Source organism: Drosophila kikkawai, chromosome 2L (assembly GCF_030179895.1).
Source record: "Drosophila kikkawai strain 14028-0561.14 chromosome 2L, DkikHiC1v2, whole genome shotgun sequence".
Classification (NCBI taxonomy): domain Eukaryota; kingdom Metazoa; phylum Arthropoda; class Insecta; order Diptera; family Drosophilidae; genus Drosophila; species Drosophila kikkawai.
The window spans coordinates 18,983,829-19,011,504 of record NC_091728.1 but is presented as its reverse complement, the minus strand read 5'-3'; the positions used below and the strand labels follow the sequence as shown (position 1 = coordinate 19,011,504).

The 27,676-nt window shown below is 42.3% G+C and overlaps 5 protein-coding genes across 14 annotated transcripts in view; 3 read left to right on the top strand and 2 right to left on the bottom strand.

Moving 5' to 3' along the window:
• The first annotated feature begins 188 nt into the window (after positions 1 to 188).
• On the top strand, positions 189 to 2,611 carry l(2)34Fc (lethal (2) 34Fc). 4 transcript variants are annotated; one of them, XM_017170752.3, is made up of 2 exons: positions 189 to 263; positions 2,008 to 2,611. In XM_017170752.3, exon 2 carries the CDS (start codon positions 2,013 to 2,015, stop codon positions 2,496 to 2,498), a length of 486 nt encoding a protein of 161 aa, XP_017026241.1. In that variant the 5' UTR covers positions 189 to 263; positions 2,008 to 2,012; the 3' UTR covers positions 2,499 to 2,611. The 4 variants fall into 4 exon arrangements, with proteins under 4 accessions (XP_017026241.1, XP_017026243.1, XP_017026242.1 ...); XM_017170754.2 differs by having other exon boundaries at positions 204 to 267; XM_017170753.3 differs by having other exon boundaries at positions 207 to 263; positions 2,011 to 2,611.
• Positions 2,612 to 2,879: 268 nt separating this feature from the next.
• On the top strand, positions 2,880 to 4,449 carry mTTF (mitochondrial transcription termination factor). The gene is made up of 3 exons (XM_017170717.3): positions 2,880 to 3,403; positions 3,463 to 4,043; positions 4,095 to 4,449. Exons 1-3 carry the CDS (start codon positions 2,980 to 2,982, stop codon positions 4,335 to 4,337), a joined length of 1,248 nt encoding a protein of 415 aa, XP_017026206.1. The 5' UTR covers positions 2,880 to 2,979; the 3' UTR covers positions 4,338 to 4,449.
• Positions 4,450 to 4,505: 56 nt separating this feature from the next.
• Positions 4,506 to 15,333, bottom strand: LOC108077413 (non-lysosomal glucosylceramidase). Of its 6 annotated transcripts, none has more exons than XM_017170713.3 (7): positions 14,793 to 15,333; positions 8,481 to 8,750; positions 6,842 to 7,434; positions 6,527 to 6,782; positions 6,094 to 6,467; positions 5,799 to 6,032; positions 4,506 to 5,739 (listed from the first exon to the last, which is right to left on the bottom strand). In XM_017170713.3, the coding sequence occupies exons 1-7, from the start codon at positions 15,044 to 15,046 to the stop codon at positions 4,880 to 4,882; spliced, it is 2,841 nt and encodes a 946-aa protein (XP_017026202.1). In that variant the 5' UTR covers positions 15,047 to 15,333; the 3' UTR covers positions 4,506 to 4,879. The 6 variants fall into 6 exon arrangements, with proteins under 6 accessions (XP_017026202.1, XP_017026203.1, XP_070140818.1 ...); XM_017170714.3 differs by having other exon boundaries at positions 6,842 to 7,431; XM_070284717.1 differs by having other exon boundaries at positions 6,842 to 7,356.
• On the bottom strand, positions 9,322 to 11,249 carry LOC108077415 (E3 ubiquitin-protein ligase KCMF1). The gene has a single exon (XM_017170716.3). It carries the CDS (start codon positions 11,083 to 11,085, stop codon positions 9,445 to 9,447), a length of 1,641 nt encoding a protein of 546 aa, XP_017026205.1. The 5' UTR covers positions 11,086 to 11,249; the 3' UTR covers positions 9,322 to 9,444.
• A 591-nt stretch (positions 15,334 to 15,924) lies between the features above and the next one.
• S (EGF receptor activation regulator Star) overlaps positions 15,925 to 27,676 on the top strand; it is a 30,795-nt gene continuing 19,043 nt past the window's right edge. The window contains exons 1-2 of one of the 2 annotated variants that reach the window (XM_070284611.1): positions 15,925 to 16,290; positions 16,441 to 16,913. The gene's annotated coding sequence lies outside the window, so the exon portion shown is untranslated. Of the gene's footprint in view, positions 16,914 to 27,676 lie in introns of both variants that reach the window. The other variant, XM_017170702.3, reaches the window with a different exon arrangement.

The window sequence follows — 27,676 nt, the reverse complement described above, 5'->3', positions numbered from 1 at the left end:
TGTCTACAAAACCTATCTTTATAACTGAAAAGTTGTATCTTTTAATTTGTAAGCTGAGCTTTCACAGCTTTGCTGTTGGCCAAATCGCTGGGCCCGAAGCTAAAGCTCAGGTTCGGACTCAACCGATCTTTTTCTCACCAAGTTTACATTGCAAAGCTATATTTCTACTTTAGATCCACGGCTGGTATAAATAGGAAGCTGAGGCAGAATTTTCAGCTCATTTTAAGTTTTCCCTTTGTGCAGTTAGTGTCTGTTTTTGAATAGTAGGTATTGTATTTATAAAAAAAAATAACAATAAAAAATAGTGGTACAATCCTCGGGCAGTACAAAAAGTTCAAAGTTTTACTCGTATAGGAGAAAAATTGGTTGTTTTGTAGAGTATTTTTTCACAGCTAAAGATCTTGCTCTTGGAGCTCCTTTATCCATCTTTAGAGAACCTTTCAATTTTGATTCTATATATTTAAGTTAATTAACTGTTAACTATGTTAACAAAGCCTCGCAAGACTTTAACAAAACATCTCTAAATAGAATGGGAACTTCAAGCTTCAGCGACTCCTACCCATCAACTTGATAATAACAATATTTTCCACGCCATTACAAAAGCAGGCTAATTGAGGCCTACAGATGGGCGTAATGACATACACAGAAATACACAAAGAGATTTAAAAACTATTGGGATTATATCTAAAGAGTCTGGCAACCGGTTGTACACAGGCCCAGAAATACACAGATAAAAGAGACAAAATAAAAAATAAGAAAAATAATGAAGCGCGACTTGGCGCAGACACCGGGCCCCTGTCAAACGTCTGAACTTTAGCATATTGCAAGACAACGCGAGGCTTGTCTTTAGGCTTGGACAAGGTCTCTACGGAGCGCCTGTGACAAAAAGTGGAGGAGGTCGACGATCAATCCGATCGGTACTCAACCTCCATCCACCTTGAACCTGAAGCTGAAGTGCGTTTAAGGAAGTACTTAGCCCTATTTTTCGGCACGTTTTGGTTTAATTGTCGCACACATTATTACACTCGATCCTAATCGAAATGCTAATGGACAGAATAAAAACAAAAAATAATAATAAAATCACTCTTCTAGGAAAGTATACTGAAAACTCGTTTGGGTTTTATACGGTTTTCGTTCATGGCCAAAAACCAGTTTGATTATTTCGGAAAAAATTGGATTTAATCAATATGCAACTTGGCCATTTTATAATTGCAAAAAGTCGGTTTTATTTTATTTCGAAGAACCTGAAGATTTATGGGCAAAGCGTGATTGAAATGTTGATTTAGCCCACGCTAATTTACAAATTTTTAATTTGAAGAGACATCTTTAGGTAGCTGCTGACCTTGAGGTTAAAAATTAAGGCCTAATCTTGAATCTCGAGAAATGCAAACTGCTGTGTAATGTCATAGATAACACAATGTATGTATAAACAAGCTGGGGTTGACAAGCTGCATAATTAAGAGCTGGTTTTTAAAATGTAACTACCTAGGTAAACGTTTATGTAGTAAGAAAAAACTTTAACACAAGTCAAGGCCAGTGATTTCGTCTCACTTCACTGCAAATGCTAATTAATTAATTTATGGAAAACTAGTAATATCAATTAAAAAAATCACACTAATAAAGGTTGAGAAAAGGCTTTTAAGACTTGCACGCTATAGTTTTAATGATGTTATCGCATTAATAAATTGTGATTATTAATTCAGAAATTGAAAATAATTCTAAAACAATATTTCAAATTATAAGTGAGAAGGAAATACAACAATAAAATGATTTTTACAATATTGTAAACGAACTTACATATCTTTGAAATGTGCTCTTCTTTTCTTTATACTTTATTTTGATAGAAATCAGTGCAATTTTCTTGTTAATTAATTTAAATAAACCTTAATTCTTGTAAATAATTTTTAGTTTATTAAATATGAATATTTTAGTTATCAGAAATGTAAAACCAATTTTTAAAATAAACTTCTTGTTGGAACGATTTCAATTAATAACGATATCTTTCAGCAGCCATGTTCCGTCTTCTGGTGATTGCCGCCTGCCTGGCCATCAGTGTCCACGCCTACTCGGACGGTGCCCCCAAGACCGCATGCCCGGATTTGACGCCCCAGCACGGCGCCAAGCTGCAGACCATTAAGCCCCCGTATAGCTTGTCCGGACCATCCCATGTACGCTCTGGCGAGAAACTCAAGTTGACTCTGGGCGGTGATGAATTCCTTGGCTTCATGATCCAAGCGCGCGACGGCCAGAATCGCGTGGTCGGTCAGTTCCAAGTGGTGGACGCCGATCACTCTCAGACCCTGAGCTGCTCAGGCAATGCCAACACCCTTACCCATCGGAAGGTCAATAAGGAGAGTCCCTTGACGCAGCTCACTTTTGAGTGGCTGCCGCCAGCAGGTTACAAGGGAAACGTCAAGTTTATGGCCACCGTGGTCCAGAGCAGCTTCGTCTACTGGGTGGGTCGCGTGACCAAGGACATCGATGTCGAGGAGCCATAGGATCTTTTCTCTGTGCTTGTGATAAAAAAAAAAAAAACGAAAGTTTACCCTAAATGTTCCGATTACAATTGGAGCTAAGTATTTTTGAAAAATAAAGTCAACGTTAGAGAGAATGCGCTAAGGATTTCTTATATTTGATGGACATTTATTTATCTAAAACCTGTTATATGAAGTGTGGGCTAAATTTTAGAAAATATAAGCTCCTGTTAGCATGAAATTTTAGAACACAAAGGTGCAGATTTTAGTAAAATGTAAAAAATTTGGTCTCCTGTTGCAATTACTCTAAATGTAAGGGTATACAAACTTCGGCTTCCCGCAGTTAGCTTCCTTTCTTGTTTTAGTGTCGTATATGTCAGCTTTGAGTTGTCAACACCAGTCAGCTGATTGTAGAGTGCAACAAGTTGGCAGCGCCCTTACTACGCCGGTTTTTCGACAAAATTGTTTTATAAGAAATAACAAATTAATGTTTTAACCGCTTGAAATGTTGCGAAGTCTCGTGCGCAGCTTGGAGACGGCCTTCCAGTTGAATAGGCCGTTGAATGCCAACGCAGGCCCGCGTCTCTGCTTCAGACGCTCGCTCTTTTCCCAGATTGAAAGCCATGCCGTTCCAAGGAAGTCTCTGTTGACGGGTGCGACGACGGCGCCTGGCGGCAGCGAGACCGACAACGAGTATGTGCCGTATCGGCCAGAGCTGGAGACGGGCACCAAGGCCAGCGTCCTGGTTGAATTGCTGCGGGAACGCTTCCGCTTCTCGGACGCAGAGCTAAAGCGGATCATGACCGACGATGTGGTGTATCGCAACTACCGCGGACGCTCCCTGGCCTTGACATTGGACACGCTGCATGCGGAAGGGGTTAGCAGGCGCAGTTTGGTTGAATATCCCTGGATAATAGGCCAGGACAGCAGTGAGTGTTCACATTGGGTGTATTTTTTTCGGTCAATAAACTCATTAATGCCTTTGCAGAACGCCTGGAGCTAAAGTTGCAGCTGATCAAGTCAATGGATATCACGGATATCAACCATTTCGTGCCTTTCCTGCGCCTCACTGTGCCACGCCTGCGTAAGCTGGTCAGCGGTCTGAACTCGGAGAGGAGCGCGATGCCGCAGAGGAACCGCGTCTACTACATCAGCGACAAGCTGGAAGTCAGTCCCGATCTCGTGGCCAAATACCTCTCGAAGCGACTCTTTATACTGGAGATGCCGTACGAAATGTTCGAGAAGAACCTCCATCACATGATTGAGTACAATGTGTCGCCGATTAACATCCTGAAGGATCTTTGGGCCTTTCGCTACACTCCCAAGGCTGTGCAGTTGCGGCTGGAGCGCGCGAAGCGGGCCAAAAAAGACAAGATTATGCCATGGATGGTGCGCTGCCCAGAGCCCATATTACAGCGTTCGCTGAAGTTGTCCCTGGACGAGCTGCAAGTGCTGGGCAAATTCTCCTCGGTGGTGGAGTATGTGGCGCATCGGCTGGGCTTTACTGTCAGCGAGGCTAAGGGGATTATGGACAGGCATCCGCAGGTGCATACCGTGCGGGTGACAAAGGTGAGTCTTTGAGTTTAATGAAATCTCACAAATGTTGACTGTGTCCCTTAGATCAAGGAGGTGATCGACTATCTGATTGATGAGGCCCAATTTACGAGATTCGAGGTGGCCCAAGTGCCTCGTGTTCTGTGCCATAGCCTTAAGACCACCAAGAAACGAATAGAGGAGCTGAAGTCCCATGGCTGTCGACCCTCGTCCCTTGTCATCATCTGTCGCAGCAAGAGGGAGTATGATAAGTTCCTACAGCATTGGGTAAGCCATGCCAGAGATCCAGAAGTTGTTTCTGGGCTGTAAGATAAAGAGATGGGTTCTGGAAGTTGATGGCTCAGTATGTTGATGTTATATTTAAGTGTTTGCATTGAATAAAATGTATGCCAGAGAATTTTCCACCAAGGATCTCAACGAATTATTCTTAAATTTATGATTTTCCGACTCTTTGGTCACATTTATTACAGAAAGCAATTGCTTGCACACATTGGAATACATTTATTAGACATAAATAATTAATTAATGTAGATATAATTGATTTAAATATTTCACTTAGCTAACATTTAAATACGAATTGTGCTCCGTTTCGAATACCATTGCGTAGTTGTACTTCAACAGAGAAAAAGCTGTTTGTTTTGTGACTGTCCTTGAAGGCAGCGAAGACTTGGTGAACATAAACATAAAATCAACACTCGCACCCGCACCTCTTCTCTCCAATAAGCTCGAATACTCCTCCTTCCACCTAAACTAGAAGCTAAAAACATCCTTGTGCTGGCTTATAAATATCTTTGGTTGTATGTATAGCACACAATGAATAGACTTTGGATTAGATTGATTGTACTTTCGACTTAGTCGCGCTGGGAGCGCCGCCTCTCCAGCGCCACCTGCATCGACCAGATGCTTAAGGGTCGCATGTAGCCGATGGAACGATAGCGCTTCTCGCCATACAGGGCTTCCGGGGTCTCAAAGTTCATGCCGATGCGCTCGGAAATGGTCTTGTACATGCCGCCGGCCGTCTGGAAGGCCTCCTCGAACATGCCCTCCTGGATCATGGTGGCTGCCAAAGCATAAACCACACCTGGCCACACCTCCTCGGCCTGGATGTTGCTGCCGTCCACATGGCCAGGCTTGGTGGGCTCCGTGGAGTTGGCTATAAAGCCATTGGCCGCACCAATGTTGCCATCGTGAAATCCCATCACATTGTTATCGTAGATCCTCTTGAGGGCCGTGCGCACATTCTCCTTCGGGTAGATCTCGTAGTCAAAGCCGCAGGACTTTAAATACCAGTGGCCGCACAACTGATCCGCCATAATGGTGTCCCGATGGCCGTGCGACAGATCGAAACGATAGTAGCTGCCATTCCAGAGCTTCTCCTCCATCGATCGCTTGCCCTTCTCGAGAATATCCTGATACCGCAGGCAATCGTTCGGCTGGTCGAGAATGGTGGCCATGGCCGACATGGCCTGCAGAGCGGCTAGCCAGAGGCCCGAGCAATATGCACTGGGCCCATCCATTACCCATGAGTCGTAGGTCTGGTCTGGCATCTTGGTGTTCTCTATTAGGCCATCGTTGTCCTTGTCGTACTCAATGGTTCGCTCCATGATGGCCTTGCAGGGACCGTACATGGCTTTTAAATAGCCCATGGCATCCATTAGGTAGACCTTGCCATTGGTTTCGTTGATGTACATGGATGCAGATTTGCGGTTTTCTAAATAGAACCACAAGATGATGGTTTAATAGTTAAGTTTACTAGGATTTACTACTTACGCTGCTTCTCATCCGACGAGTTTTTGCGCTTGTTGTCCTGGCTGTACATCTCATACAAGCTTTCCTTGTCTATAAACTCAATGGAGCTGAACTTGCTGGCATTATCGGCCTGTGCCTGGGCCAGTTCATTGAGGACATAGTAGTCCCTGTAGACTTGCAAAACAAACTTTGTATTGAGATCCTTCCAATCGTTGACATCGTGAATGTTGTAGCAGTTGATGAGTGTGAAGGGTTCTGTGATATAAAAAAAAAACTAGGTAAAGCTGAGATTTTTTAGACATAAGTAACTCCTCACCCTCATCCGGATCACCCAGATCGTGGGGTACACAGTTCTTAACCTTTCGCGGCATCACTTTGCCATCGTACAGCATCTTCCGGGTGTCGCTCAGCTCTGCGGCTATGGCATCCTTGAAATCGTACTGCAAACTGACCTGTAAATTGGGCCAGAGATGGGCAAGCGCTGGCGAAGCATAAAAGTGCACATCGTAGGTGTTGTACATGCGGTACTCATGGCCCTCTAGATAACCAAAACGGCCATAGGCCAACCGGGGATCATCGTAGGCCAACTCTTTGCCCAGCGAGGAGTCGCACTTCAGCCAGATTGTGCCGCCATCGGAGATGAAATACAATTGGTTGAAAATAGCGCATTTGTACCAGTCGGGCAAGGTCCTGGAATAAGATTTGGATTAGGAATTACTCATTGAAAATAAGCCCTAGTTAAGACGCACTCATCATTGAGAATAGGTCGCTGCCAGGCGTCTATTAATCGCTCCCAACTGGCATAGTTCTTGAGGGCATGGTCGCAGATCTTTGGCCCAGACTCGCCGCTATCATCAAAGTATTTGGTGTAGTAGCGAGTGTGCGTTTGCATCTTTCGGGGGAACTGTATCTTTGGCATGTCCCAGGCCAGCACAAACTCTAGCTCATGCGATGCCTTCGGCTTAAGGGCCACCTGAGCGCAAACAGCCACACCAATATCTTTGGCTGTAAGTGTAAGAAATATATATTAATAATAATAACCCTTTAAAATCAAAATTACTAACTCTTCAGGGTCTCCGTGGTGGGTTGCTCGCTGAGCTGTCCATGCTCCTTGAGCTGGGCCCACAGCTGCTCTCCATTGCCGGCTGGATCGAACTGAGGACAGCGGGTAATGCTAATCTCGGGAAGGACTCGACAAGCTAGGTTATAGCTGCAGGCCATGTCGGCGATCTTTTGCCTGATGGCTACTCCCTTGGCGTTGCCCTCGCTGATTAGTTGACTCTCGGCTCCGCCCTCGGCATCCTGTTTTTTGTTTCCAGTTCCGTTCTTAAAGGTAAACGTAATGGACACCTTTCGCTCCTGATCGCCCACGTTCTCTGCACTCCAAACAAAAACGGCGCAGGGCAGGCTAGACTCCCGGTACTCGTGGGGAATGACTGGCGACACTTGTCTACAGGTCAGACGCACCCCATAGTGGGATAGATCGTACTCGGTCCAAGAGCGCGGATAGAGTCCCGTATAGCTACAACGAGAGTCCTCGATGTTGGAGTGCCAGGCATTCAGCGGCTGCTTGGTGCGACTGCTGCAATTGGGCAGTTGACATTTAGTTTTCTCACCATCGGATCCATCCGGATCGCTGCCGTTGCTGTTGCCTCTGCTAGATGGGTGTGGTGTGTGATGGCAGATGTGGCAAAGCAAGAAAGTAAAACCAAATCGGAACCAAAGTGCAAGCCCAAGAAAGCCAAAGAAAGACCATACCATACCAAACGATCGTCGTCAAAATAACCCCGAAACGGAATCGGTGGTTCGTATGCAAACATATCCAAGTGGTATCGGTGTTTTCACGATAAGAGTTGCGTGTTTAATAATTCAATTGATGTGTGCATCGAAAATGAGAGAAAAATATTTTTGTTTTTGAAAAAATATGATCTGTTTTGATTTGAATTTAGTTTTAGTGCTCTTGGAATGGCTGTGTTTTGCAGGGATTTCGGTTTGTTAGTGTTCAATGAAGTATCACATTTTATAAGTTGAAGTAGAGTTACGGATTTGTACAAATGTGGAGTGTTACAGGTAGGAAATGCTACCCAAAAGGGGATGTGTTAGGAAGTTTTTAAGTATTTACAAGATAGGTTTATGGACAGTACAGGGAAAACAATGAGGTAATGCCTAAGACATTACTGTAAGTACTATAAGTATGCCTAGAAAAAAGTGGTCTGCACTGATTTATCATATAATTGGCCCGTAAATTTAGTCTGGTTAATGACTGACTTTCATTGACTGATCTAAGCTTAAGGCTTTAAAATATAACTGTGATATCTGCCCTCTTCCCACCTATTTAATTCCAAAGTGGGTCTGACCTGCCTCTATTATTTCCAGCTAATAAGACAGCCATGAAGTATGACATAAACTAAAATGAACCGAGTGTTAAATGGCCCGAATAATTTGCACGCGATAAGCTCAGGGTTCGTTGATCCATATGGCAGATTATTCTAGTCATTCGCCTCATCAATATAGAAAACTGACAAATAAAACTTAAATCCTAGCTGTGGCCAAGCTACTTAAAAACAAAGCAAATTGGCGTGGTGGCGAAACAAATTAAAAATGTTATTCAAAAGCATGCAAACAACACAAATCTGAATATTTGCTTTAAAGGATAGTATAAATGGTGATTGAATGGAATACAGACTACTTTCGTTGACTCACCTGCACTTGGATAGCAGACTTTGAAAGATGGTGCATCCCTTGTGGTCCTTAATAGTCACAATAAACTGATTGGCCTGGACCACATTGTACTCGTAGATGCCAGGACGCATCTGGAAGCGACAGAACTCGCCGGCATAGCCTCGACCAATGGTTCCACCACCAATCCCGCCGATGGGTACTCCATAGATCTGCTTGCCATTTTCCATGTAGTAGTAGTCCATGTACACCCGGCGACCTTCACGCGACACTTTCCAGTAGTAGGCCGCATATCTGTCGTAAAGGAAATAGAGACCAAGAGCAAGGGAATGAAAAATCTGATTTTAGTTGGCTAATGTTTTCCCCAATTCACGTTTCCTTTACCATTTCCCTCCCATTCAATTGCCTAAGCGCCTGACCCCGATGATGTCATGTCAAGCACCCCTAGTTTTCTGCCCGGGCCTGACTTGTACACGCACTGAGCACATTTTGTGGGGTCGTCTGACTGCTTAGCTTTTCGTATTCCCTCTACTGGGGTGATGATGGGCCGTCTTTGAAGGTCAGCGAGTGTCTCAGTTGCCAAAGTCAAGTGCAAAACAGCAAAGCTCAAGAAGGGGGATGGGAACAAATTGTGGCCATCTATACGGAAGTGATGAACAAAAACTAGACTTTTACTAATATATAAAAAAAATGCGTCTTGAGATGTTGGAAACCGTTAACCAAAAATGTCTTTGTCCATTATTTTCCCCTTATACTCTTGGCTTTTTAAGAAGCTTTCCCAATATAATCAAGGCATCGATCGAAAACAAAGAACAGACTTTGATAACCACTTATCATTCTCATATCTATTAATCCTGCTCACAGGTTAGGCTTCCTTAATCAACAACGCCATCAATTTACTGGCTTCCAATTATTTCTCAATTTTAACAGATAATTTAAACCATAAAAAAGGTATAAGAAGAAGGGTACACAAAACAGTTAGCGTCGATCACAGTGGAGGGATCTTCTCGGCATCCCCGGCGCCTGCTTTGTCGCTGCTCGATATTGTGGGTAACTTCAGGGTCAACTCCGAAGAAAGCGATTCCTGGAGCTCATCGTCACACAAGGCGGATGAGATCAGCTGGGCGACGAACTCGGCGCGTTGCTCCAGAAAAGCAGCCTGCTCGTCGGCCGGCTGCGACGGGCTGGACTTCAGAAAGCGGTAGCACAGGAAGCGCTCGCGCTCCTTGTCGCTTTCCTTGGCCTCCGTTGCCGGTTTGATATTTAACGAGCGAAGCGCCGTCTCGGTGGAACTCAGATTTAGGTTGAGCATCTCGCTATCCTCCATCCGTTGGTCACTGAAGTTCACAGAGCGAACTGCCAAAGTCCGGGAATGAGTGGAGGGTGCCAGCAGTTGCAGGCTTAGTCCGCCACTATTATTACCTGGGACGTTCGGCAGCATCCTAGATGTTCGGTGTCTTGTCTCACGTGGATGTCGCGAACTAGGGGTCATATGAATACTATTGGCCAAGTTTGGCGACTGGTTCAAGTGGGAAACAGGGCCGAAAATATTGACGCCTCGACCGGTTCCCGCTGTGGAAGCCGAGGGATCTGCACCTGCGGGCTGCAGCCAGGGCACAGATCTCTGTCTGGAACGGTTGGCTCGGCTGGCGGGGGGATTCATTTCGTGCGGCATTGATAGATTGCCGCCGTAGAAGCGCATCATCTCAGTCATCGTGGGATGTGTAATGAGCGGCGAGCTCGCTGTTGATGTTGAAGGTTGTGCCGAGGAGGCGACGACCTGCTGGGCAGCTGCACGCAGCGTAGTTGGCACCTCCATCCCGGCCACCACGAAATTCAGCCGGGAGTGCCCAGACTCTGTGATTATATAGCGCGGCGCCATCACCTCCTGGCGACGGTTGGATGTCTCGGAGCCCAGCGAACTGGAGTTCGGACTACTGATACTGATGGCGGGTGGAATGGAGGGATTCGTTCCTGATGCCGGGGGCGGAAGAGCTGCCCTTATGAGGGGGATACTGTGCGGCCTGCCTCTGCTTGCTGGTGGACCAGCCGAGCGTCTCAGGCGGTTGGACCGTTCTCTGGCCACCTCATTGCCCCTGACCGCCTGAGTACCCACTGACTGTCCGGCTCGAAGGTAACTGCCATCTGGATTTAGCTGTTCCAAGAAAAGATCGAGAGAGCCTACTGAGCGGCGCATCTGCTCGTTGCGCGAAACCGCCGCCGCCGAGATGGAGGCCAGCTGCTCGTCCTCCAGGAAAAGGCGGGCCGCCTGCTGCTGCTCAAAGAGCGTGATCATTGTGGACACCAGCAGTGGACTGGCACCCGGATGCTGCGCCGAAACATGCTCCAGAAATGTGGACTCGTTGAAGCCCCACTGCTTGCAGTACGGGCAGCGGTAGCTCTGCGGCGGATCGCTAGTGATGTACTCCCCGCCAAAATACAGCTCCACATCCGACGGCGTGTAGACACACTTGACCGGATGGTCAAAGGGATGGTCGGCGGTGGTGAAGTCAATGTCGTAGCAATCCGCACAAATGGCCAGGTCACGGCAACTCAGGCAACGGTAGCACCTGCCCGTGAACTCCACCTTTCCGCATCCGCTGCAGACGACGCCCTCGTGGCGGTTCATTCTTTCTCAATCGCGTCTGCGTGGAGAGGATTGGTGCTCAGCGGGCGGGTTGGGTTATCTTCAAATCGACAAATGCGCACACAACGATATTTGAATGAATATATTAACTGAAACTGAGTGGAGATTCAAAACTCCCCGGGAGCAGGGCGCGCTCGACTGATTTTTAGAAGATGACGGGTAAGGCAAGGCCTAACAGCTGAATCAACCTAACCCGTTGGGGTCAAATCGTTCGGATTTAGGGCTTATTTTGATAGCTTTTTGTGTACAAAATTTGTTCCAGTCACACTTTGATAAGCCGAACTAGGGCTTATTTTTCCGACGGGATTCCTTTGTATAATTGTATCATGATTTCAACTATAATATTTTCAATTATAGCCTTTATAATAAAACCCAAAAGGAATTCCTCAAACTTTTATGTTTCCCGCAAACTGTAAAATTGTTAAAGAAAAGTTTGCCCGGGTCAGTGTGGGTCAAGGGAAGGCGCCGAAGAAGGAGAACATTGGGTTAGGACGGGGCCACAAGTTACTTTTGTAAAGGAAGTTGGCTGACGTCGTCTATTTACCAGTATATATATATAAACTTATTGGTGTACCTGTCTTAACGTCAGGTCAGAAGTTTGTTTGCAGTAGGGTGACATTTTGTGTTAAAGAACTTTTATAAATATACATTTTTCATTCTCTATGCTTTGCCACAAAATTAAGAGCAAGACTTTGCATTGAAAAAGAAACTATCCATAGTTTATTCTTAAATTTGTTCATATTAAAAAAGAACCCCATTGGAACCATCTAAAAATATAAAATCCCCTGTGTATTGTACATCCAATTTAAAGTCACGTATTGTCAACAAAAAGAAAATGAACTGACATTTTCGTTGTCGATTTGAAAATAAAGCACAAATAAAAGACCAAAGAGAGAGAGAGAGTAGACATTTTCCCTGGAGGAAATTCATTTTTTATAACGACATATACAAGATTTCCATCTTTCCACCAAAGTTGCAGTTTGTAAATAAAAACCAATAACGAAAAGTGCTCTGCCTGGATGGGCATACACATATGTGTTATGAGAGAGAGAACGAAAAAAGAAAATAAAATGTGGTAGGACTCGGTGGAGTCCAGAGCTATTCGCAGATTTGTTTTTAAATGCACTGGAAACTGACTAAAGATGCTCCAAAGATACATATATGTTGGGAGTGTGTGTGTGTACAAGTCTTCTTGGGAGCTTGCCAAAAATATTTGATGTTTGACAGACAGGCGCTGGGTGGTGGATCCCGAGTAGGACCTGGATGGTGGCCAGTCCCTCCGTTAAGCCCACACAACTTGATACGGGGGTAAGAAGCTGTTGGCCTGGACTTCAATAGTGTGAAAATGGCTGGCAATAAGGAAAGAGGAAGTGGCTGAAACTGTGTCGTCCATTGAACTCGAGCATGGGGTTACAGTGGAACAGAAAGGCCTCGCTGATCAATGTCAGCTTTAGATTAAATCTGTAACGATTTTCCAGTTGGGTCTATCTACTTTTTGGGTCAAAGATGCACGTTAAGAAAATTTTATAGTTGATTGAGATATTGATAGACGAAAAGCTTTTAATCGACCATTTCCTATAGTAAATTCTGAATAATATAAATAACTTCTGGCAGACAGCTCTCAAAAGTACAAGAGTTAATCAACTTTGTCATAGGTCAGTTTTGGGCATGGTTTTGGCGATTTATGTCGGGCAGTCAAGCCCACCACCCAGACCTTGTCTTAAATCATGCCATGGAAATGAACAGGCTTGATAAAAAATATACATATAGTTACCCCAATTTGCCATGACCACCATGACTTCACACATTTTATGCTGTGATAAAGGCTATATCAGCTTTGGTTAATGCCTATGTCGGTAGTAACAGCTGAAATATTTTACGACTCTTTATTCTAGCTAGCTTTCTTATCTATGTACCTTAGGGGTAAATATAAATATTGTGCAACGTCACAGAGACCAAAAGTGAACATTAAAAAATACTTTTTGATAAGAAAGAGTGAAGTATGTATATAGTAATGATTCACGACTCATAATCAATCTCTAAAGCGGTTAGTATGCTATTCAATTAAAAGTTTTTAAATTAAAGCTAGTTTCATGGCTAATCGCAGATTATAGAAATATTGCGACACTTTAGTGTATACTCTAATATATTTTTAAATCATTTAAAAGTTTCGATGGTGTTCAATATATTTATATTTGAACTAATAAAGAGGTTGATAAATGTAATTTGTTTAATATATCTATTGTCAATATCAGCAAAGCGTGGGACAATTTTAAAGCTACACGTCACTTGAATTCCTGCCGCAGTTAGTCATCGTTTGGACATGGTTAAGTCCTTTAATTTATTGATCTTGTGCTTTTAAAAGCTGAATAAATAGTGACTTATTTTGTGAAATTAGAGCAAGTGCTGGGCCACAGGTTCATAGAACTCTTAATCAATTGTAATATGGGTCGCTTGTGAGGTCAGTGAATGCTGTGATTCTATGCTAAATACGCGGGTACAGCTCAAAGCCAGTCAAAGCAATGTCAGTTTGTAACTATTAAAAAGGGGAGCTACAAAAAAGTACCACCGGTTATATGTATGTGTGCCTGTGAGTTCTTTTCTTTTGGAGCTCCGAAAATGTGGCCAGGACACGCAAACAGAACGCCCAACACGGCGCCATTGCGGGCAGACATCGGTGGAGTAGGACTACGAATGGTGGAGCTACCCACAAGAACAGAAACATTGTGGCGCCGAGCTGTACGGGATTATTTTTTGTTCACACAAAAAGCGCTACAGCATAAAGTTCGGGTTATGACGGACTACATTTTGTAAAGGGAATGGTTGGGTCTTTAAAAACGGATAGAAGTGCTAATAAGCTATTTCTTTGAGCTACTATGCATAAGTACAAATAGGTTTTTCAATATTCTTTACGACTTTGTAAAGCGTTGCATTAAATACATTATCTTTACGCTCAATTCTGTTTTCTTTTAATTATTAATTAATTACCGACATAATGCCTCCTCTTAGAATAATTCCTGGCGTGTAAGTGTCCTCTGAGCCTTTACCGCTGTCGGTTTTAATGTCATTTAGCTGGCAACGGAGACCACAAAAGAATTCAATTTATGAGTGGGGCCCAATAATTCCTGGCGTGTAAGTGTCCTCTGAGCCTTTACCGCTGTCGGTTTTAATGTCATTTAGCTGGCAACGGAGACCACAAAAGAATTCAATTTATGAGTGGGGCCACCTACTCGTGTGTGTATTGGCCAGGACCTGGCGCTATATTTGGCACGCACGAGAGATATACAAAGAGGTTGAGGGTGAAGGGCTCGATGTCATTCCTGTTGGGGTATTATTAAGCCCAGTTATTGATTTCACATTATTGTGCCTTGATTAATTATGTATAAAGTGTCCCTACCCCAGCATCAGTCTCTGGTAAAAATACCTTTAGAGGGCTGTGTTTTTAATTGGCTAAAGTATTCTGTTATTAAAATTATAATTGCAAAATAATAACCAGGCTACTACTGCTCTGGTTAATCTTTTATGAATTCTATCCTGATAATTGGGATAGTACTTAATTTAAGTTAAAAATTCTGACAGGTCGAATTGAAATTCCTACACTAAAACTTTTAAGTCATAACTCCAAGTATTAGTTAGTTCCTGGCTAATACAACCTTTGATTTTTTTCAAGAGATGTAAAGTTATCCCACCTGCACACCAGCGGCACCATGGGCAGCGTTTGCTTCAAGGAGGCCCTGACGTTCTGTATCCTCCGCTCCGGCCACACATGATCGAACTTCAGCTTCAGGCCATAGCGCGGCACCGCCGTCACCTCGTTGACATCCTCCAGCTGGAGCTTCATCTTCTCCTCGAACACCGCACTGGCGGACTCGGCGATTCCCGCCGCGCCACCCGCACTTCCGTTGCCAAAAGCCTTCGGTTCGGCTGCTGCTGGCTCTGCCATGTCGGTTGTTTGGTTCCGCCGATCGCGTGCTTGGCTGTAGACTGTTACTAACTTCTACCAGACAGTGGTTTCGCGATGGTTTAATTCATAATCGGATTTATTCCGAGCACCAGCGACGCGCGTCCGACCGAACCAATATTTTTTGCCCAAATATCGAAATTGCGATATTGTTGTTTGATATTTTTCGGTGTTTTCCCCTTGGTCACTCTGAACTTCAAAGTAAAATGTCAAAACAAAGTTTTACATGCTTGGGGTCGAATTCTCGTGTAGAATGTAGAGTGTTCGAGAGCGAACCAATGGAGTGACAGTGATGTCCAGTGTTGCCAATTAGCTATTTTCCCACTATATCTGGCGTGTTTCAAAACCTAAATATAACGATATTTTTTGCCCAAATATCGAAATCGCGATGTTTATTCGATATTTTTTGATATTTTCTCCTTGGTCACTCTGATGTCTGAGCAAAAAAGCTTGATTACCCAAAAAGCTAAAAAAGCCTAATTCTAACGGGAGAAACCTAAAAAAAAAGCTGATTTTTAAAAAATATTTTTAACTGAAGTATTCAATGAAGGCAACACATTAAAGCAATTGCTGTGCCAATATTTTAAGCTTTTGTTACAAAATTTAAAAAGATTTGTAATAACTGTTTTCAAGTGCCGTACTGGATTTTTTAGGTGAAAATGTTTGGGATTTTTTAATGTAAAAGCTAACATTCATTTGGGCACACTTCTCTAACTATCGCTTTTCTCAGCCCGATATTTTACACAATTTTACATTTTACATGCGCCCGATCTGGTACTTTTGGTCGCTCGTGCACGAAAAGTCTGGCCACACCTTTTTAACAGTTGGTCACACCGTTTAAATTCCATCATCTGGCCCCACTGTTTTTTCAACACCTACAATATTCAGTCGTGCAACACAGCAAACAGCAACAACGCGAAAGGTCTGAAAACTGAAAATTCGGCAGCAATTGGCACCGCAGCCACCGGAAAAGCCAAACCCCACAAGCAGCATTCGGGGAGAAAATCACCGGGAACAGCGAAAACCCGGCCAGAGAGTGCAGTTTTATCGCCATTGAATCGAGCCCAGCGCGTGCATATATACGGGTTCCGTTGGTTCCGTTCCGTTTCGTTTTTTTCTTGCACACACTTTACCACTCTACCTTTACGTCTCGTTTCGTGGTGCGTGCGTGTGTGTGTGTGCGTGCGTTCGTGTGTTGTTTTTCCGTCCGTCCAAACTAAACACAGGTAGAAAATCATGGGCGAAATATGAATATGGAATCAAATAAATATACAACGAGAGCAGCAGCAGCAGTAACTGAAACAAACACACTTGTATTCCGTTCGTGTTAATAACTTTGTGCGTCTTTGCTTTGTGGTCGCATTCATTTCATATAGTATTATTTTTCTCTTGGATTTTCAACAACCACAACAACAACAACAACAGCACAAGAAGGCGAAGCAGACATGGATGTGAGAGCGAGAGCACAGATCGTCTTCATATACTCACCGTGATCACCGTATCGTGAATGAATATTTGTCGTAGTGTGCGAGGCGTGCTCTACTCACACACACTCGTGCGTAAACAACACACTTGTCGATGTCGGTGGTGTCTGTGACTGTGTGCGGCATTTAATAAATAATTGTGTGCAAAATAAATGTTCAAAAAGTAAAATACACAAAATAAACGTTAACACGAAAAGTGCGAAAATGTATCCCCGACTTGCATCAATCAGCCCGTGAAAAATCGAAAACAACAAGAAAAGTGCGTGCTTGTGTACAATTCACTCATCCGGAGATTTGGAGCTGCGAATTTTGCGAACATCAACATTCTTCATAATTTTCCTTTGGATACGGAACCGCCGCAAAAGGTGAGTTCAAACTGCAAATTGAAATGTGTAGCTTTTCCCATTGGCCAAGGCCGTTCCGGGAAATCTGGGAAGTCGGCGAGGGGTCCGGTCATGCCCACGACGTTTCCTGTCGCCTTCCGCACATTTTCACACGTCCTGCAATTGCGATCCTCCCGTTTTTCCTCCTCTTCATTCGGCAATTCCCACGCCTCAGGTATTCGCAGGTAGCTGAAAAACCCCTGAGGGAAACCCATGGAAAAGGAAAACTAGAGAATGCCGCTGTTGGTGGGCCGAGAAAACCCGAAAAAAATAAGAATTGAAATGTTTTCCCGGCCGGAGAAAAGAAAATTGGGCGCACACACACTCAGACATACTAATGCGTTGAGAACAGCGAAAATTGAGCAAAATTGGCCGCCCGCTGATTCCAGATTCCAAGTCGTTGGGAAGAACATCTGAAAAATGTGGTCCAAATGGGAGAAAAATAAATCATTATCTCATTATCATTCTGCAGTTGCAATTTGGCACAATTTTCGATTGAAAATTGTGCTGTGTGCTCCCATTCGTCCGAACCATTATGTAATTTTCGCCCATTGCGCTTGTGAGTCAGGTTGATTTTCCATATAGAAAGGGATTGGGTATTGGAGAGCTACATATATGCATATGTATATAATGCCGACGTTATGGCGACCGCCGACAGTTGCCAGCAATTTCCGGAACTTTTTGGCAAATACCAAATTGAGCACAAAAGTTCATCCTGGAGTTTTCCCCTTTTTTTGGGGACCGCAATAATAAAAGGCGGGGCTGGCAAAGATGGAAAAAACTTCCTTCTCAGAGAGGACACTTCACCACTTTACCATTTCCCAAAAGTGGTTTATAGTTCTCCAGCTGTTGGCCTGCGATTTCAAAATTTTTAGTGCATTTCAAAGAAGAAAAAAACCCACATGCAAAGTAGACAAGTTGATACCACTCTCAGTACTTTATTTACTTTATTCTAAAGCAACTATATTTAGGATATATACTTCCTTTGTAATTTCTTGAAAATTCCAATAAAATCGTAACTGCCATTGCAAGATGCATAATTCCTACCCTCCATTTCCATTTCCTTCCCAATGACACTTTTATGGTACCCCAACTACCCTCTAATCACTGGGTACCATAAAAAGAGTTTGAATTTCAAATAAAATCCGCTCTTTCACACACAGACACCACACCATCAATGGGGAGCAGCTGCTGTTGTGCGCCGCTCTGTGTGTCTGTCTCAAATGACACTTGCCAACGTTGTTTTTCTTGCTGCTGCACATAATTCTGAAGAATTTCCTAGTAGGAAGTGCAGTGCAGCAGTAACAACAACAACGACAACTATAACCAGAGTTGCACTTGGCGATTGTCTTTGTATTGCTCTCTCACCTGCCTCTAGGCAGAGAGCCAAGTACGTAGATAATGAATGAAGAGTTAGAACTTCCCCAGTTTAAAATTTATTTCAAGATTACAACAAAATATGAAAATCAAAAAAATATGACTGCATAGCATAATGCTATGACTAAAAGGTAAGGTTTTATCACTACTATACAAAATGTGTAGGTGGAATGTTAGTCGTTACTGAGCCTGCCTCCTCCCTTGCCATATATTCATTTTTGCACTTGTCCCGTTCCCATTTCCTTGTCGTAGACCACTTAGTTGCTGCAATTTAGCAATTAAACAATTGTCTCTGATTAAATGTGCAAATTTTTCTAATATTCTTCTACTGCCCCGCTTCGTCTCGTATGTAAAACGGATGTGACCGCTTAAAGCTGTGCTCAAATGGCCCCCGTAATTTGTCACTGATCTCACTTTCTCAATTGGCGATCTTTCTGATTTCTGTCTGGGGCAATTATGCGTCATTATGTGCCGCTGCCTGGCTGCCATAATAGAACCATTGCAACAGTGGCCAGAATAATATCAACATCTAGGGGGATATGGCTAGCTCTTACCTTTGCCCATCCGACAAACACTTCTTGACCTACAAGCGGCGGAGGCGGCGGCCTCTCGCATTTCCTGCCCATTTTCATTTACTGTTAATTATTGTTTATATGGTGGCGAAGAAGAAGAGGCATATAGGCAGCAGCATTAGCTAATAAAAGCTTGCAAACAATTTAACATTTCAAAATTGTTTGAAATGCAGCCCAGCTGGCAACAGAGAGAGAAAAATTAAAAGAGGCAACAAAATCAACCAAAGCCAAACGGCCATAACAACAATCAGGCTCACACATTTATAACAACAAACGAAAAGTATGTGTAATAATATATTTTTATTAAATACTATGACTAATATTTGCGTGAAATATTACATTTTAATTTAATAAACCTCAAAATAGGAGTTTAAAAAAATGATTTTGGACAAGACTTATTTAGATAATACATACTATAGTAAATCTTTTAATACTAAAATATTTCTTCGTTAATTTTGGTCTAGCATATTATTCGTTTGAACTCGTCTGTACGCAATACACACAAAAACAACAAATAAAGTAATTATTTCCTTTCACATGGCGAGCTCCAAAATCGGAAAGACATAAAGAAAAAAAGGCAATATAAAAACCGACGAAGAAGAAGAAGCACCAAGACCCAAAAATAAAATCCAATCCAACAACAACACAATCCACCGGCGGCATCGACTTTTGTGTTGTTGTTGTTGCTATTGTTCCTGCAGCGGCCCCAACACGTGCAATTGGAGCCGAGTGAGCGCAAGGGAGACAGGGCTAGATAGACGTGGTGAGGAAGAGGAGACTATTAATAAAGTAACGGATAAATAGAGTGCTGAGAGCGGAGGAGAGCAGAGCAATTTTGCATTGATCTCACTCACACTCAAAAGCACACTGTGCGAAAACGGAACTCGAAGTGATTGACAAGTTTATGTTAGCATGTGTGTGTGTGTGTTTGCCCAAGCTTATTGTGAATGAAACACATTTGTTGTGGGTATTTGATTCATGCAGAAAGAGATGACTAAATTTGCCTTGGCCAATTCACCATATCCGTTATTGTGTGCTTATATGTTTGTGTTGCCACTCCTTTAATCCAAATTTGGTCAACACATTTGGCCGTTCTTTTGGTTTTTAATTGATCGATATTCACACACACTCAGAAATACTATACAAATATGTAATGTGGACTGCAAATCAAATGAATCGTAATTTCATCTGATTGCGATTTGTGAATGAACCCCTTTACGTTGCACCTTACGTTACGTTGAGTTTCTTTCAGTTTCTCCTCTTATCACGTTTTAGCTTACGGCTCTGTTGTGTGGGTGCGACGACGCCATGGACTCGAGTTGTAACTTCGCGGCTGTCCGTCCCTGTCTGTTGCTAATAAATCATGCGCAGCCTGTTCATTTTGCACTACAGTGTGTAGCTTTTCGATACCCTGCAAAAGGGACTGCTTTGAAAATAACGAATTCATGTAAATATATTATTTAAAATAAAAAGTTTAGATCTTAGAATTAGACAAAATTTTATTATTAATCAATAAACAATAACTAACTGAAAGTTTTTCTACTTTTGATGTGAAATTTGTATATTTTAGTTATTTCGAATTATTCAAAGATCAGAGGTTCAGTCATAAACTAATATATTCGAATGGGTTTATAAAGTCAAATCAATTTTTCAATTTGTTTCAATAATTTAATAAAATCTCATTGATGACTGCGATATGGCAATAAAAGACTCGCTACCCAGGGTATCGGCAAGGTTGAATTCAGTTTCTTCGGTTTTTGTTGGATGGTTTTTGCCTATTTGTGCAGTAGCTTTTGCTACCGTGAGGTGCTTACGTCATGTGCCGGCTTGGTACATATTTGGCCATGTTTTACTGTTGTCAATTGGCTGCTATTTGTGGGCTACATTTCTCGCTGGCGTCAACACAAAATATTGAAAGTAGGTAATGTAGCGCAGCAGCTCGGATTGAGTTGAGTTGCGTTGAGTCATCGTCGTAGTCGTCTTCGTCGGATTTTCTTTTTCTCGAGTTGTGAAATGGCTCGTATCCATCAGATGCGCAAGTACATATGTATTTACACACAGGCGGCTGCTCTACACATTTTCTCAATTAATAATTTTGAATAAACAGATGGAGGGAGAGATGCTGCATACTTATATCCCATATATCATTGCCAAGATCGTCTATTTGGGCTCTTTTTTTTTCTCTCTCTGTCAGTCTAGCGCTCTCTCAATAGCGACACATTATTTCTGAGCAAAATCCGTTCGGCATTTATTCACTTGTCTTTGCCGATTTCAATGGAAATTCACTTTTCTGTAAACAATTTTCATAATGCAATAAATTTATACAAATTGCCTTGCTAATTGACGATTAAAACACCTCGAGCATTCATCTACTTTATCCAGGCATCGGACATTTGTTTTGATTTGCTTACGTTAATGCAGCATTCGAAATCTGATAAATCGAACTACTCTCATGAATGGGTTAATGAATGGAAATGGAATTTAACGCATAGGAGCCTCTGCGGTCTGGTTTTCTTACCTTTTCTGCGGTTGAGTTTGCGGTCTGTGACGTCAAGTGCTCAAAGTCTATATCCAAATAGCTAGGTTTAGCTTACCCTTTGAAGAAAGAATTATAAAATAATTCTATATTAGAGCAAGTGGATGGAAAATTATTCGATGATTCGAATTAATATTTCTTTGTAAATTGAATTTTCCATAATTGTTTTCAATTGGAAATGGATATTTAGTAAGGCTAATGAATAACAGATTAGTTGAAACCATAAACTTTTCAAGTGAACATTTCCTGTTTGTTTATAATGATTAAATTATGAGTTAAGTATACTTTACAGTCATCCCGATATAGATGACTCAGTTTCAAAACCCTTCGCCTTTTGATAATTTTCATCAGAATATTTTTAAAAGTATATTTCCCCCACGTAAGCCATAGTCATTTATGAACTAAAGAAATCCATTCACCGGAATGGATCCCACTCATACCCACTGCAAACAGCTGACTAACCAGGCTGATCGCCTATGGGGCCCCAACTATATAGACGCTGTTCCCGGCCGATCGCCTGTGGGTGGTGCAGCTTTTCATAGACACCAACACCAACTCACTGCGCCAATATTTACACAACATTGATGTACGGACATGTACAGTATGTTTACCTACTTTGTAGGTGCCCGATGTGGTTCTTGTTTCGGTTTCGGTGTACAAACATACATACGTCTATATAGATCTGGCTTATTTATTTATGTATTATTTCGCAGCTATTTATAACTGGCATACTAATTTGTAATTTGTTTAATGATTCACTTAGCGAACTTTATGATGTGTGGGAACTGGAGTTAACCTCCTCGTAAAACCCTATCCGAGACTATTAGCCCTGCATATGCAACAACGAATGGGGATTTGTTGACCCACCTCGTTAGTCGTGATAAGATTATTTCCGAGAAGTCCATTAAGAATATTACCTTTGATTTGTGTTTAGCATAGCCCCGATCAATCAGCGTTACCTGCGGTGGAGGAATAACACAAACCATTTCCATCTATTTTGGCTTTCCATCCTCCGCATGGTGTAAACAATGTCTGGCTGAGATCTCAGCCGTTTTAAATAAACAACCCATTTCAATGGACTATCCAAAAATTAATTCGCAATTTACTGATGAACATCTCTCAGACTTCTCGAATTGTCTCAACATTTTCGGGTGGAAATAATGAAATTGGCCTAAAACTTACGATTCCCAGACACTTTTCTTATCGATTACATCAAAATTGTTGGTTCTTCTTGTGTTTAAAAACCAGTTCTCAGTTCCCTCTTCAAAAAAAAAAGAAAAAAAGCTAAACCAAGCCGAGTGAAAACCACAATAATAATTCCCATAATTATAAAAATGAACCGCACAGATACAGAAATCCGACCAAAAAAAGAGATATCCAAGTGTCGCCGTCCCCAAAACAACAACCACAACAAATAAAGCGACCAAGAAAAAGAAGTTGAAGACGAGGGGAAAACTGAAGAGTAAAAGGTAGATGACGAAGAATCACAGTGTGGTTGCTTTGAAATACAAACTTTTGTGGTTACAAGTTTTTCTAGACCACAGCGCCAAGTTGGATTCTTCTCTCTTCCATTCAATGGCAAAGCCAAAGAAGTTGTGACTGCCAAAACAAAAACAAAACATGGGTAATCGCCAAAGCCTCCAGTGCCCCGACTATGGTTTACCCGGTACTTAAATTATTTATATTAAAATAAGTCACGTATTTTAGGCCATAAATACATTTTAAAGATTTTTTAAACTGCAGAATAAGATTATGGGATTAAAGAGTGACTAGTACTGATATACATATACCTCAGAAGATTAAAAGCTGCACAAATACAATATACCCTTTGATTCACTAGTACGGGATACCACAAAAGCGGAAAAAATAAGCAAGAAGCAGCAGAAGAAAGACCGAGAGAGATGGATGGATGGATGGATGGAAAAAAGGTGTGTTGTTTAGGAAATGATACGGATACCAAACGAAATAAAGTCGGAAGAAGTCTTCAGCACAACAAAAATAAAGTGGAGGGAAAAGCAGCAGGGAATTGGGGAGGACTGGGGGGATAGAGCTGGAAGACAACGTCAAAGTTTTCTCAGTTTTGTTATGGTTATTATTTCTTTTTCTTATTTTTCCCCACTCTTTCCTTGCCGGTTTGCGGTGGTAAAACTTTAACAACTTCTTAAGAGTTGGGGAGGGGCTCCCTCGACCGCCCCGAAAATCAAGTTCCACGTTCCAGCCAGATAACATAGACCTCGCCTCCAATCATATAAATATGACAATGACAACGCACAAAAGGAGACATTTAAATGTGGCCAAAGTTAGTTGGAAAAGTGGTTTTAGCTGGGAAATGTGCCGTTAGTACAGTTTAAGTTCAATTAAAAGCAACGTCGCCATTTTGCCTCAACTTCAATTTCAATTACTAGGCAGAGAGCTGGCGGGAGAGATTGTCGGAGGGGCACTCGGTCTCTTCGTTTCGCTCCAGAAAGGCCCGTAAAAATGTGTCATGGCTGGCAGTTGAACTAAATTACCGCCGACCGAAGCTAACTCGTCGCTCAGTTTTGTTCTACTGGTTAATGCACAGAGAACAAGTTTTACAAAATAACCAAGGGCTAAAATACAACTAAAGTCTTGGGTTCTTATCAAACTAGCTACTATATTTGTGTTTTCAGATCGATGTATAGAAGTAAAAACTTATTAGTTTTTAAATAAAGATATTAAAGATCTATTGAATTATTTTTCTCTCTGTACACTCAATCACTCGACGTGTCGCACCACCTGATGATGAGTGGCTCGGCTGTAATTTGTTGGCTTCCTGCTGCCGCCGCCTGCAACAAGCCGCTGCACATGCTGCACCGCTTGGTTACACTCAGCTCTCAGCCCTTCGTTTGGGTTCAATGCGCCACAGGTTCGGGTCCGAGACCCACATCACTCCCCGAGAACCCATGATCATGCCATTTTCGGCGTGCCGTCACACGAGCCAAAAATTGATAAAGCAAATCCATCATTTTTGGCAAATTAGGGTGCCACCCGGTGGCAGACACCGCCCAAAGCACCTGCTGGAAGCTCCACTAATTACACCGCCCACCCATGCCACAGCTTGACCAGAGTTGAATGCCTCCATTAAAGATGAGCCAGGGAACCACGCACGTGCCTCCCCGGATACCCCACTATATATATCCGTGGTATATACTATATAGTATAGTATAGCATGTATGGAAGCAACGAACGAGCGGGTTGCGAAAATGGAGTTTTGTTTTATTTGATTTTTTCCCGGTTTATTTAGTTTTGCTTTCCGACCGCCCATCCGCTGGTCTTTTGTAATCCGCACGTAAACCGTTTTACTTTTCCCAGACTTTTATGCGAATTTCATAGTCGCTTAGTTGTTGTTGCTGCTTTTACTTAATGCTTCGCACACGTCAACCTAAAAAAAAAAAAAAACTGAAAACGATGAAGAAAAGCAGAGTTACAGCAACGCCAAAAGCGTGGAAAAAGGTCACACACCTCGATTTTGGCAGTACAGTGGTACATTTGGTATGAGCGTTTTTAGAGTTTGCAGTTTAATTTGTTTATAGGGGGTAAGGGGTAATGACAAAACTGATTAAGTACTGAAAAATTATATATATTCCTTTAAAGGGATCATACTGTAGATCCAGCCTGTTCGTTTGGCTTCGTTTGCGAACTGTTTCCCTTTGCACATGTTTTGATTTTGCCACCCAAACGACAAAGGATAAAAACCATACCCTCAGTCCTTCCAATTCAGTTCTGAAGACCAGTCCAGAACAGAACATTGTGCGCAGGTGCGCCGCTCCCTGCTGGCATCGCATTGCGTTTAACCCTCTGCGTGCGGTCCTCTTCAATTTCAATTTTGTAAATTGAGTTTACATTTCGATTTATTGACACGACCTGACTTCGATTGCGAGTGCTCTGCGCCCTCTGCGTCCTGCTCCTTGCTCCTTGGGTCCCTCCTTTGCCCGTTCTCTGCACTTTGACTGACATTTATTACCATTTGTGTGCTGGCTTCGGTTTCCTGGCGCTTTTGCGATTTATGCAATCGATGCATGAACTCTTATTCGCAAGAAAAAATGGCGTTCGAGGCATGGTTAAGGGAGGATTATGTAAAAAAGGTTGAACTGGTTGAAATATCCAGTCGGGTTTTTAGTAAATCAGGGGTGAATAACATTTATTTACTTATTTGTAAGCTTTTTTATTTTTAGTTTGGTTATTTTGATGATTTTTCTTAATATATAAATAACAGCTGTGACTAACAATCCTACATAATGCTTTACTGCTGCTCTTTTTTAAAAAAAAAAGGTGTCATTATTTTATGGGGACTATTTCCTGGTAAATCCCTGCATTATCTATTTTTTTTTCGAGCCAAACTCCGGCTGCAATTTGAGCAATTCCATTTAAATTCGGAATCCATCCAGAAATGTGAAATGTCATGCCATTTGAATGTGAAGTCAGGCAACATGGCATGCAGTGGGACGTGTTGCAAACAAAAACCGAAACCGAAATGCACATGCAAACACACAATCCGATCCGGTGGATCGGAAAAGTCTGCCTTTCAGATCTCTCTCATCCTGGTGAAAATTTTCCACTTGAGTTTTCTTGGTTTGTGTTTTTCTTTTTCTTTATTTTTTCTTTTCCTTTTGTTTTGCTGCCCATTCATGCATAGCAAAGTCTTCTTCCGTTTTCTGCCCAAAAGGGAAAAATGAGAAAAGAGCGACATGTGTTTGAGATGGGAAGTAAAGTGAAGTCTGCCAGTGGTTGAAGATCTTGGCGGTGGCGATGTGAAGAGCATGAAGTAGGGGTGAGGACGAGGTTGAGGATTTCTCTCTCTAAACATAATCTCAATTTTCATTTTTCACCTGCCCAAAACGGACCCGCATCCACTTACCGCCGGGCACGGCTCAATCTCTTTCGTTTTTCCTCGATTTTTCAACGATTTTCCTGCCTGCTGTTGCTGACGCTTTATCAGCAGCAATTTGTCTATTATCTGGTTTGGGCCAATTCTGCTGCTTTTCGGCGTTTTTTCTTTCTTTCCCTCGGCTCGTTCACTGGGTAAATCCGCTCAAGCCTGATTAAGTGAATTATTATGCCAGTCTTTCTCTAGGTTTTTTCTCCTCTCTGCGATCGCCGCTCTCCAGGGCTCTTCCCATTCGTTATGCATGTGTAGACACACAAGAAGCAGCCGCCACCGTCGACGCTTCATCGTCATCATCATCACCATGCCCATTTTCATTCTCATCATCAGGAAAAGGCAGCAGCAACAACAAATACCATCAAATATTGTTTATGTTCCCAACAAATCTCTCGTTCTCTTTCTAATCAGCCGAGCGAACGCTTGTTGCATTTGTACCTGCTTGACCCGCGTACTTGTACTTGTTGTAGCTGCTGCATCTCTATCTCTGTATCTGTGCATCGGCAGCTGTATCTGTATCTTTTGCTCTTGATCCATTTCCATTTCTATGGATTTTGTGCGTGATGCTCATTACGCGAGGCATCTCTTCCTTCATTGCGTTTCAAATACAGTGAAAAATCTGAAAAGTGACTAACATTTAATGTATGGACGGTGTAAGACATACAATTAAAAGCTTTTTAAGTGAATCGAGTAAAATTGAAAATTAAATTAATAAGAAATATTATATAAAATTGCTAACAGTAAAAAAAAAGCATTTATGAAACACAGTTAATTGCCAGAAACTTTAGGTATCTTCCTAGAAGTTTCTACTGTATCTTGGGGCATTTAATGCATCTCTGTTTTCCCACTTTGCTGCCGCTTCATTGAGCTTTGGTTGGCTGCAGTCACGTCAGCAGCGGCGTAAAGATCTCGTGGATGGATACGGATCGGGGGTTCAAATTAATATAACGTTCTGATTCCCTGGAAATGCGAGTACGCGCTGGCAATTGACTGCGATGATGTGAAATAGATTATGGACTTCAATTTAATTGCAAAATTATGCCGAGATGAACATTGCATAATTATGCCGCTGGCCAGCGGCGATTGTAATTTGCAGTTAACTTTTTTAATTGCGGAAGTGTTCTTGGATTATTTTAATGCTTATGCAACCAGATTTATGTAATATATACAACAGCCCATTGGCCAGATGCTTCGCTGGTAATAAATTTAAAACATAATAGAGATGCAATCGAATTTTTCATTCTAAACAAATGTCATTGGATATCAACAAACAAAACGGGAGCTTGATATCCAAGGCAAAATATTGTTATACTTGGAGTCAACAACAACTGAAACTCTCATCATCAATAGATGCAAT

Excerpts from the sequence above, each read along its gene's own strand:
- LOC108077415 (XM_017170716.3), bottom strand. The coding sequence starts at position 11,085 with ATGAACCGCCACGAGGGCGTCGTCTGCAGCGGATGCGGAAAGGTGGAG.
- LOC108077413 (XM_017170713.3), bottom strand. The coding sequence starts at position 15,046 with ATGGCAGAGCCAGCAGCAGCCGAACCGAAGGCTTTTGGCAACGGAAGT. Across the intron at positions 6,783-6,841 it reads CACCACGGAGACCCTGAAGA|CCAAAGATATTGGTGTGGCT; the intron begins GTTAGTAATTTT and ends TTACACTTACAG. Across the intron at positions 6,033-6,093 it reads TCTGGGTGATCCGGATGAGG|AACCCTTCACACTCATCAAC; the intron begins GTGAGGAGTTAC and ends TTTATATCACAG.
- mTTF (XM_017170717.3), top strand. The coding sequence starts at position 2,980 with ATGTTGCGAAGTCTCGTGCGCAGCTTGGAGACGGCCTTCCAGTTGAAT. Across the intron at positions 3,404-3,462 it reads GATAATAGGCCAGGACAGCA|AACGCCTGGAGCTAAAGTTG; the intron begins GTGAGTGTTCAC and ends ATGCCTTTGCAG. Across the intron at positions 4,044-4,094 it reads ATACCGTGCGGGTGACAAAG|ATCAAGGAGGTGATCGACTA; the intron begins GTGAGTCTTTGA and ends TGTGTCCCTTAG.